This window comes from Elephantulus edwardii, unplaced genomic scaffold (genome assembly GCF_000299155.1).
Source record: "Elephantulus edwardii isolate Elephantulus edwardi_28Jun2011 unplaced genomic scaffold, EleEdw1.0 scaffold00130, whole genome shotgun sequence".
NCBI lineage: Eukaryota > Metazoa > Chordata > Mammalia > Macroscelidea > Macroscelididae > Elephantulus > Elephantulus edwardii.
Genome location: NW_006399880.1, coordinates 4,704,624 through 4,716,056, shown reverse-complemented (window position 1 = coordinate 4,716,056; position 11,433 = coordinate 4,704,624). Strand labels below are relative to the sequence as shown.

At 42.4% G+C, this 11,433-nt stretch overlaps 1 protein-coding gene and 1 pseudogene across 1 annotated transcript; both read left to right on the top strand.

The window, feature by feature from the left end:
- Window positions 1-55: 55 nt before the first annotated feature.
- Window positions 56-8,772, top strand: GRPEL2 (GrpE-like 2, mitochondrial (E. coli)). The gene is made up of 4 exons (XM_006893713.1): window positions 56-141; window positions 1,922-2,075; window positions 4,387-4,468; window positions 8,408-8,772. Exons 1-4 carry the CDS (start codon window positions 65-67, stop codon window positions 8,770-8,772), a joined length of 678 nt encoding a protein of 225 aa, XP_006893775.1. The 5' UTR covers window positions 56-64.
- Window positions 5,289-6,255, top strand: LOC102845468 (annotated as a pseudogene).
- Window positions 8,773-11,433: the final 2,661 nt, after the last annotated feature.

Sequence of the window (11,433 nt, the reverse complement as noted above, 5' to 3'; positions counted from 1 at the left end):
CTAGCGTAGCTGGTCATTTGTAGCTTCTGCGCTTGCGCCGCCTCTGTAAGCCAAGGTCGGCAACATGGCCGCGCGGTCCTTGTGGGCGGTCCCGCGGCGGGCGCAGCGCCTTCAGGCCTCCGGTGCCGCGACCTGCAGCAGGTAAATGGGTCTGCCGAGGCTCGGGAATGTGAAGCCGATACACGGGGAGTCCGCTGACGGCCGGTTGTGAGACAGACAGACGGCGATGGTTAATTCAGCGCGGGCAGGGAAAACCACTTAGCTTTTTAGCGCCTGCGACCCGGCGCTCGTGTCCCCATTTTGCGGAGGGGGAAACTGAGGCTCACCGAAGAGCATCCTTTCTGGGCTGAAGATGGCAAAATCCGAGGCCATGTTCTCGGAAATGAGAAGTATCTTCATTCAAATCTTAGGACTGAATTGAAAATATACTTATCCCCAAACCCTTTCTCCCACGTGCAGTGTCTGGGGGTAAATTTGGGTACTTTTGCCCTGCCATCATGTGTAATCTTAGATTATTCGCTTTCCCTCAACCTGGGCATCACTTGATTTGTCAGAAAAAGGAGGGTGTTGCTCATCATTTTTTCAAAGGGCGTTTCCACCTGCTTCCAGATTAAATTCAGTTGCATTCCAGTGATGCCTTGTCACCGCAGCTGCAGCTTTATCTTTTTGTTCCTTGCTTTACTGCGCTGATGCCAGGAGCTAGGTAGTTCTTTTTATTATCCCCCATTTAATAGAGACAGTAAGCCTAGCATAGATGTGTACTTTTTCCAAACTCAAATACTAGAAGATTGATAAGACCCAGGATGGAAGCTAGTCAAGGTTGCAGAATCAAGGGTTTCAATTACTAGTAAACGAAGTTAGAGAAGTTCTAAAAAGAACAGAAGTGGCTGAATGGGATGGCAAGCTTGGATCTCGGAAATGTAAATTAAGCCACCAGGAAAATGTGTGAAATTTGCATAATTCTTTACTATTCGTTAATTTTTCCTCTTTCAGAATTTACCTCCTCACCTAGCACCTAGGTGTGAAGTTGAATTCTGTATTTGGCCCTTCTTTGGAGTTTTTATTATGTTGCTGATTTTTAAACATTTTGTTTGTGAGAATAAAGGTAATTTGTTCTTTCTAGGAAAATTTACCCCACTTTAGCTCCAAAGCCAGTTACAAATCAGTTGAAATAAAAAATCTATTTTACACACGCATTTATAATCTACACTTACACAGCATGAGCCTATAAGGCATTTGTTGTTGTTGTTGGTAAGTGCTGTCGTAGACCCATAGCGAGCCTATGAACAAAAGTCTTGAAAGCAAAATTTTCATCTTTTCTCCAAGATCATAGAGTTTTCGAAGGCAAGGTTTTTTTGTAAGTGGATGCCATTCCTGCTTCCAAATAGGCATTTAAAAGACAAAATTCTAGGCCCAATTCCAGTTTGATAATGTCTTTTCCTTGAACTTCGTTTTACTTCTCTGCAAAATAAAGGATTGAACCGGAACAGTATTGGCTTTAGGTTTTCAATTTCCATCCTGAGCATTGGAATTTGGCATCCTCATTGCTGACTTTTATGTACCCACTTCTGGCTATTTCTGTTGCCTGCCTGGTTCAGCAGGAAACTAGCAGAATGCTAACTATATGAGAACATCATTTAGACTGTCGGAGCGTCAGTGTTCAGATCTGTGAAATGACAATGATGTAGTGTTAATCATGTGTTATTGTAAGGTAAAAAGAAATAATTCAGGTAAAATCCTGACCTGACAAACTGTATGACACAGGGTAGCATTTTGTGTTGTTACTGCTTGTTCAAGAGATTGAAAGCACTTTGTCTAGAGAGTCAATCTGGACAATGTTCTGGTCTATAAACTTTATCTTACCTTTGGATTACTACAGCATAGTCTCATTTTGTACATCCTGTGCCCCCTCCCACTTTAGGGGATGGCTGCATCCTTTCAGCACCGCCACCCAGAGGACCACTGGTGAGGATTGCAGCTCAGAGGAACCCCCTGATGAGCTTGGGCCCTCTCTAGCTGAACGAGCCTTAAGGCTAAAAGCTGTTAAACTGGAGAAAGAAGTCCAGGACTTAACCGTGAGTAGATTTTATACGGAAACCTTGGTGGCACAGTGGTTAAGTACCTCGGCTGCTTTCTGAAAGAGCCTTGGTTCAAACCTTCCAGCAGCTCCTTGGGAGCAAGACCCTGGTAAGCCTCTTCCTATAAAAGTACAAGCCTTGGGAACCTTTTGGAACAGTTTTCTTGATGTTGAGCTTCAATATTGAAGACTACAGTCCTTGACTTTCTGCAGCAAATCCCTCATATCCGCTTCAGTTTCAGAAAGCAAAGTGTGTCATCTGCAAAAGCAGGTTGTTGATGAATCTTCCTCCAATCCTGATTCCACATTCCTCATCATAAATTTCAGCTTCCTCAATGATCTGATCTACATATAGATTGAAAAGATATGGAGGTAGGTTATATCACTGACACACACCTTTCTTGAGCCTGAGCCTAGAAGAAGGATCGATGCCTTTGACCTGTAGTGCTGGAGAAGAGTGTTGAACATATCATAGATTGCCTGGAGAACAAACAGGCCTGTCCTGGAGAGGTTGAAACCAGTTGGATCCCTGGAGGCAAGGATTTTGAGGCTCCATCTCACATACTTTGGGCACGTGGCTAGGAGGGACCAGTTCTTGGAGAAGGACATCTTGCTTGGAAGAGTGGAGGAACAGCGCAAGAGAGGAAGACCCAGGATGAGATGGATTGATTCAGTAACTAGCAAACTGGGTTTAGGTCTGCTTGAGATGATGAGATTGGCATAGGATACGGCAGCTTTCAGAGCTAATGTACATAGGGTCACTGAGTAGCAGGTGCCTCGATGGCACATAACAATCATACCTTTACCTTTTTTCCCACTTGACCCAAAATTACTCATTTGTTAGGTACTGCTTGCTGTTGAATAGGTATACTAGACAGAATAATCTGTCATAGTTTAGAAGTCAGAAGCATTACTGACTAAATATAATCATTTCTCCTTTCACTTCCTTCTTGGGTCATGACTCTCACATGTCTCACAGTTTGACAGCATTAGGGAGGTATAGCTCCTGACAAGTAGTCAATAGTATTTGTTGAATGCGAAAGATGATGGTCCAGTGTACGCAGATGATCAGGCCACTTCTAAGATGCTATGCCTAGTCCAGAGAGACACACATACTTTGAGAGTGACAAACTAGAATAATTCCAAAGCAAGATCACTTTGGTGTATAGAACTTAACCTTACCCAAAGAATTTGGTCTTTGCCTCAATTCCCGATGTGTACTTTGGAATCTTTCTAGTGAATGTAATGTCTTTGATAGACATTCCAGAACTAACAGGGTGTTCCAGAGAAGTAGCTCAAATGGTGGGCTGGCAGCCAGGTCAGAGGGACTGCATGAAGATCCCCTCATAGTGACCTTGACAGAGAACCTCATCTCATAATGATTACGTCAACTGAAATTTTAGGTGTAGTACTTTTCCATGTGTTCTATGATTTGTTGTCATGAAGTCATGAATTACTGAAACTTTAGGAGTAATGAAAGCCATCAGGTTGGGACTAGAGGGCTGGGAGCCTCTGACCTTAGAGCTCATGGCCTAGGTGCTGGGGAAGGTCTTGAATTTATAGCTAGCAGTTCAGAAGTGAAGGATTTTTGGGGAGAAACAAGCTTGAGGCTGGCATCCTAAAGAAGTAGTGGGGAAGCTCTATCTTTTGTAACCAGCAAGTTTGAAACAAGGCGAGTCCAGGGTATCCCTACTTGCAGCTGGTATCGTGGAAGTCTTTGGCCAACTTGGCAATCATCAGCACAGGGTCCTCTTAAATTGTGAGAATTGGCTGGAGTCAGACAAGGATGTGCTACATGTGTAGCTGATAGCAGAAAATAACAGAAAAGTGGAAAGTTGGCTTTGCTTATATCCTCATAAGCATTCATAATGGTAGGAGGAATTGTAATTGAAAGAACCAGCAATTGTAAACATTAAAGAAAAAGACTAAAGAGGCTTTAGAAGAGGTGGAGAGGAAAGCTTTCAAACAGCTGATAACATTTTAAAAAATGTACTGTCGGTTGTTCTGGCGTTCAGCTCCGTGACAGAAAGTTGGAGGGTGGCAGCCTTGGCTGAGTGTGAAGAGTAAAGCTGTTTCCTGAGATAATGAGCTCCCTGATGCTGCACAGATGAGCGCATGGCTGCCCATCAGCTGCTAAATCGTAGGTTACTGCTTTGACTGGGGATTTGGAGTTGCCGACCCAAGATGCCTACAAATCCTAGGGTTTTTAATAAAAGCCCATCACAGAGATGAAATTTGTAAAATGAGCAAAACTGTCTTTGCCACTGCTTAACATTTGTTATCATTTTGAGCGTACTTTTAATGTGCAGGTGCGATACCAGAGAGCTGTGGCTGATTCTGAAAACATAAGGAGGCAAACCCAGAGGTGTGTGGAAGATGCCAAGATGTTTGGTAAGTGAGAAATTGGTTCACAATACAAATGCCTTTTGACTTAAGGATGCTTTGTAGTGGTTGTGCACGCTGAGCATATTAGGACCTATCTGCATCATTTACACATGCTTGCTTTACTCTTCCACTACCCCACATACTTCCTGTGCTGTTTCTCAGGAGAGATGTCAAATGAGGAACCATTTACTAAAGTTTGACTCCCTTTTTTTTTACCAAACCAAAGATAGCTTAATGTCTCCTTTTCCAAGCATATACAGTTGTTACAGTCATCATTCTAGTGCTTATACAAATAATTTTGTTTAGCATTAATTCCCCAATTAAACAAGTTCGGAAGCAGGAGTGGCATCCACTTCTGAAATAGCTTGTCTCTGGAAACCCTATGAACCTGGAGAAAGGATGAAACTCATACAAGTGTTCAGGTCTTTCGTTCATAGGGTCGCTATGAGTCGCCTATGACTCAACAGCACTTAACGACAACAATTAACAAATGAGTGAATCACTAAGATGCTGAGTAGGAACAAAATTGGTCTATTTCCAGCTGTTTCTTCATCAAACAACTTCCGTCATCAAGAACAAGAGCTATTTGCACTAATATCGTTATTCTACAACTTTCAGAGAACCCTGAGGACTGTGCTGCTAGTTGATGGGGGTTTTTTTCCTAACTGAAGACTTCAAATAATTTTTTTAGTTCATTTCAATATTTCACTCAATTTTTCCCTACACAACAGCACATTTTGACCTAGAGGTGTTCATAAAAGTAATCGTTGAAGTTTAATCGGTAGCAGGAGTGGAGAGCAGGCCCCTGAGAGCTCTAGTTACCATCACACCCCAGGAGGGAAAAGCCGCAGCTGCTGCAGTTGGCCCCAGTCACCATCACTGCAACTATGAGTAGCAAGGCGGAGACCCAGCAGCCGCCCGCTGCCACGCCCCCACCCTTGGCACTGCCAACACCAAGCCTGGCACCGTGGGCGGCAGTGCAGGGAGCGGCGGCCGTCGGAGACAAAAAATTAATTGCAACAAAAATTTTGGGAATAGTAAAATGGTTCAGTGTAAGGAACGTATATGGTTTCCTCAACAGGAATGCCACCGAGGAAGATGTATTTGTACACCAGACTACTTCATAAAGAAGAATAACCCCAGGAAGTACCTTTGCAGTGTAGGAGAAGGAGAGACTGTGGAGTTTGATGTTGTTGAAGGAGAAGAGGGTGCAGAAGCAGCAAATGTCACAGGTCCTGGTGGTGTTCCAGTGCAAGGCAGTAAATATGCAGCATATCATTAACCACTATAAACGTTATGCACGTTGGAGGGGTCCTCCACATAATTACCAGCAGAATTACCAGAATAGTGAGAGTGAGAAGAACCAGGGATCCGAGAGTGCTCCCAAAGGCCAGGCCCAACAACACCTGCCCTACCGCAGGCGACAGTTCCCACCTTAATATTGCGAAGACCCTCTGGTCGTCGACCAAAGTACTGCAACCCAGGGAGAAGTGATGGAGGGTGCTGACAACCAGGGTGCAGGAGAACGAGGTAGACGAGTGAGACAGAATATGTATCGGGGTTTTAGACCATGATTTCACAAGGGCCCTCCTCGCCAAAGACAGCCTAGAGAGGACGGCAATGAAGAAGATGAGAAAAATCAAGATGAGACCCACGGTCAGCAGCCACCTCAACGTCGGCACAGTCACAACTTCAGTTACTGACACAGATGCCCAGAAAAACCACAAGATGGCGAAGAGACAAAAGCAGCCGATCCACCACCGGAGAATTCATCCACTCCCGAGACTGAGTAAATGCCGGCTTACCGTCTCTACCATCATCCAGTTCAATCATCCAACAAGAAGAAATGAATATGAAATTCCAGCAGTAAGAAATGAACAAGATTGGAGGTGAAGACCTTAAGTTCTTGCTTTTTGCCCGTTGACCAGAAAACTAGAACTATCTGCATTATCTATGCAGCATGGGGTTTTTATTATTTTTACCTAAAGAGGTCTCTTTTTGGCAATGACAGAGTGTTTTTTTAAAAAGCTTGATTTTTCTAAATACATCTCTACAGGTTTTTAAATTGTTTCATATCTGGTCAAGTTGAGATTTTTAAACACCTCATTTTTAATTTGTAATAAAAGTTTACAACTTTTAGTTGATGACAGGTATTTTAGACTCCTAATCGATTATTCTTTAACCTATACATGATGCCACTTGTTCTCTGGATTTTTTCTGCTATTTTTGCACAGGATTTCTGTCACTTTTACCCTGTACTTTGTGGTTGCCATCTGCTCTTCACTTGGTGCAGTTTCATCCATTTCAGGGCTTCAGGTATCTGTTAAGTGGTGTTATTAGCAGCCATCTAGTCAGCTTCTGACTCAGGACAACCCTATGCACAGCAGGATAAAATGCTGCCTGATGCTGTGCTGTTACTATGATCTGTTGTAGATTGAACTGTTAAAATCTGTAAGGTTTCCACTGACTGAAGTAAATTACCAGGCCTTTCTTCCTTGTCTTTCTTGGGCTGGGTGTCTGTCATAGCAGTATAAATCTTACCCCTGACAGGGAGTGGCCACACAAACCCAGTTCTCCCACGTGGAAGGCAAGCATTCTACCACTGCTCCCCCACTGCCTCATGAGAATGTGTCATAGACGTCTGCAGTAATATCATTCCTTAGAGTCATTTCTGGAAGAGACTGGGAATAATGGGATTTCTTAGAAACTTAGTTTTGTTTTTAAAGTGTTTTAACAGTTTGTGTTCTCTTAGAGAACACAAACTGTTACAACATTAAAAAAAAAAATAAGCTTAAGTTTCTAAGAGAACAAACAGATTTAACCTGGAGAGAGTTAAATCAGGCTGCTCCTTGGAGGCAAGGATTCTAAGGCCTCACCTGACATACTTTGGACATGTTGTAAGGAGAGACAGGTCCTTGGAGAAGGACATCATGCTTGGGAGGGTGGAGGGCGGCGCAGGAGGGGAAGGCCCTCTATGAGGTGGATTGATTCAGTGACTGGGGTAATTGGGATGAGTGTGTTGGAGGCAATGAGATTGGCACAGGACAGAGCAGAGTTTAGAGCTGTTGTACATAGGGTCGCTATGAGTTGCAGGTGACTCGATGGCGCATAACAACAGTTTGTTATTCCACAAAGATTAGATAATTTGGGGATCCATTCCCAGCTAGTGTATATAGCTTCATAGCAGGCAGTTGGAGACAACTTTATCTGTGAATCAGTCTTCAGAAATATACCACTCTTAGTATTAGTGCCATCCCCCTTTTCTTGAAAACAGCCCTTTTCAGGTGCTTTTTCCTAATTGGACCCCTCTCATGAAATACTAATACCTGAATTTTTTTGACTACCACACTTCTCCTTGAGAATACATGCCTTAGCATAACTGAGACAGGAATTTTCAAGATGTTTGTAATTCTGGACCAATAGGGCATCACTCGCTGCCACTGAGTCAGAAGCAACTCATCACTGACCGCCCACTGGGTTTCCAAGGATGTAAGTCACACGGGGAGAGATGGCATGTCTTTCTCCCACAGAGCCGCTGGGGTATTCAGACCACTGGAGAGGCGCAGCCTTTGGGATAACAGGCAGCCTCTGCCTGCACCACCAGAGCTCCAGAGCTACTCCAGAATAACAACAAAATACAAGAATAAAAATCATTTTTAAAGGGAGTAGGCATAACAGTCTTAATCATTTTCATTCCGTGGGTTCTAACCATTTTCCCAGTTTCTTGGTCACATGCCTACTAAGGGAAACATCAGAGAGCTCTGGTGTGGAGTCCATAGAGAGTTGCACCTCTAACCCAGTAGAAGTCTCCCATTGTGGTTTTCAGCCTCCGACCCAATGGAGGGTCACAGTGAGTTTGAGTTTTTGGAAGGAAACATTGACAGTTGGATTGGGCTTTAGTGGTGATTCCAGATGATCCTAAAATATCTGGTTGTTTTTCATTAGGAATCCAGAGTTTCTGTAAGGACTTGGTGGAGGTGGCAGATATTTTAGAGAAGACTACAGAATGTATTTCTGAAGAAGCAGAGCCTGAGGACCAGAAGCTCACTCTGGAGAAGGTCTTCCGAGGGTTGTCACTTTTAGAAGCAAAGCTGAAAAGTGTATTTGCCAAGCATGGCCTGGAAAAGATGACACCCATTGGAGACAACTATGACCCTCATGAGCATGAACTCATCTGTCATGTGCCAGCCGGTGTTGGGGTGCAGCCAGGCACTGTGGCATTGGTAAGGCAGGATGGCTACAAACTCCAAGGCCGCATCATTAGACTGGCCCGAGTGGAAGTGGCAGTGGAGTCCCAGAGAAGACTCTAAGTGGGCCCTCAAGAACTGGGTATTCTCCTGGAGAACAGTCACCTTTGTTTCTATTATTTATTAAACTAGGTTTGTATTGTACATGAGATACTTCATGTGATCTGTTTTTGATTTAGTCATATTGGCTTTATTTCTAAGCTGTTCTATTGATTTAACATGACCTGTTTGGTCTTATCAAAAGTCTTGCCAGTGGGCATTGAACAATGTGACAAATACTCCTATTGCTTTTATCAAAATAACTTTAGGGAAATTATTTTTAAGTTGATACTCTGATGACTTTCCACAATCTTACTAAAAGGAAATAGTGTATGTTTATATATTTTCAACTAAAAATTCCTTTCTCTTAGTCCCTATAATGGGAATTATTTCAGTTCTGGGGTTTTTTGAGTTTTTGTTAGTGAGTTTGATTGTTTTGTTTGGGGGGTTTGGTTTTGTTTTAATGGGGTGTTTTGTTTTTAGGATTTTTTTTTTTTTTTTTAGGAAAGGAGATAATACTTTTGGGTACTTAGATAATAAAACTTTATATAGTGGCATAAATTTAGATCATTTGTGTTGAATTTTAGTACTTACAGGATTTTAGGACTTTGTCCATTTGTTTTCCTTTTCACTTTTTTGTCTCTACTAGGTAAACATTAGAGTCACCCTTGTCCCATACATTCCAGTGCCATCTGCAAGGGCTGATGTCCCGGGTAAGGCTTAGAAATAAGACAGCCTTGGGAAATCTGAGACACTTTGTGTTCTCCAGGCAGGATGGCTGGCAGACCTTGTGCTTGCTTTGCTTTAAGCTCTTTTCAGTCTCTGAAGTTATGTAATCACATCAGGGAAACTGAGGCAGCACCACCAGTTAGTAACCCAAATCCATCTGTTCTAATTTACCTATCCTCCAGCGCCTGGGAAATCTGCAGTCCCTTTGTCAGACTTAACCATATGCTCCATTATGTTACTTATTAGAGGCAGTGGTCAGAACAAAGATGACAGATTCTCATGATGTGTTACATTTAATTATGCTGAAGGGTTTTTTTAATGTTTGTTCTCAAAAATCACAACCTCTTATAATAGCTTTTTACCTTTTCCATTTTAGTCTACCCCGTGTTACCTTTCTATAAACATCTAGCTCCTCCTTTAAGTATTAACCATCTAGAGTACAGTACTTATGTTTTATTTTGTTGTTGTTGTTGTTCTGTAAGTATTGCTTATAGCTGGTGTTCTATAAAATACTTGTTCAGTGAATTTGTAAACGAATGAATGCTACATCTCGGACTTATAAAAGGAGGTTAGTTACAGATAATCCTGATGTTAAGATGCCTTATGATGATCCAGACTTGCTCTTTTAATGTTTTCTATAGCATGAAACTAATATATTTAGGACTGGACCTAAAGGGGGGAAAACCCCTAATAAACTGTATTTCACTGAAGACTTGAATGGACGCAACTAACCATTGACTTCAGCAGCTTCAGATCAACAGTTCCTTAACAAACATGCAAATATATACCCAGCAGATAATTAAATGTTGTAGCTGCTGCGGAGTTAGTTTTGATTCCTCCCACGAGACTGTAGAGTTGCCCTTTGGTGTTTTCTCTTCTTGTATTTAATCTTAAGTAGGTTGTCAGGTCTTCCTTACTTGGAACCAGTAGGTAGGTTTAAACCACCAACTTTTCAGTTAGCAGCACAGCATAGTCTGTGTCACCAGGACTTTTTAGTTATCCATAACTCAGCTGTTAACTATAAGGTGTGCAGTTCAGATCCACCAGACACTCTGTGATAGAAATAACCTGGCATTCTGCTCTGGCAAAAATGACAGCCCCAGATTCCCTCTGGGGCAGTACTACTCTGTCCTTGAGGGTCAATTTGAGTAAAATTCTACTCAGTGCAACAGGACCAATCCATTCCCTCCCCATGTGGTTTAAAACTATCCCCATGCCAAAAAAAAAAAAAAAATAAAAATAAAAACACCAAAAAAACTATCCCCATGCATCTCCACCTGATATTACTGTTGTTGTTATGTGCCGTCAAATTGCCTGTGACTCAGCAACCCTATGTACAATGACCCTAAACCATGCTGGATCCTGTGCCAATCTTACTGTCTCCATCACACTTACCCCATTACCCCAGTAACGGAATCAATTCATCTTATCTAGGGTCTTCCTCTCCTGCGCTGTCCCTCCACCCTCCCAAGTATGATGTCACTCTCCAAGGACTGATCCTGCCTTACAACAGGTCCAAAGTATGTCAGATGAAGCTTCAGAATCCTCGCCTCCGAGGAGCAGTCTGATAACACCCTCTCTAGGAGAACCTGTTCATGATATATTCAGTACTCTTCTCCAACAGCACAGTTCAAAGACATCAATTCTCCTTCTCTCATCCCTAGTCATTGTCTAGCTTTCTGATGTATAACAAGTTAATTACAGACTGTGGCCTAGATCAGGCAGATATAGGGACTTTTAAAATAACAAGTATAGATGAGCTTGAAGATTGGTGATAATATTTCAGAACTCTTGACATTCCATTGAATACCCACTGCCATTTTTTTTCCTATATTTTATTAATTTTCATAAACATTTACAGAGATTTTGGGTTTCCATTCATTCCTTGTTGCACTATTCTCTCTACCCTCCTCCCAGTTTGTTCTTGTCCAAATGCCACAGTGCTTGTCAAAGCCA

Bases quoted from the DNA above. Each gene is read 5' to 3' on its own strand.
- GRPEL2 (XM_006893713.1), top strand. From the start codon at position 65: ATGGCCGCGCGGTCCTTGTGGGCGGTCCCGCGGCGGGCGCAGCGCCTT. The intron at 142-1,921 runs GTAAATGGGTCT...CTCCCACTTTAG, and splicing joins GGTGCCGCGACCTGCAGCAG to GGGATGGCTGCATCCTTTCA. The intron at 2,076-4,386 runs GTGAGTAGATTT...TTTAATGTGCAG, and splicing joins AAGAAGTCCAGGACTTAACC to GTGCGATACCAGAGAGCTGT.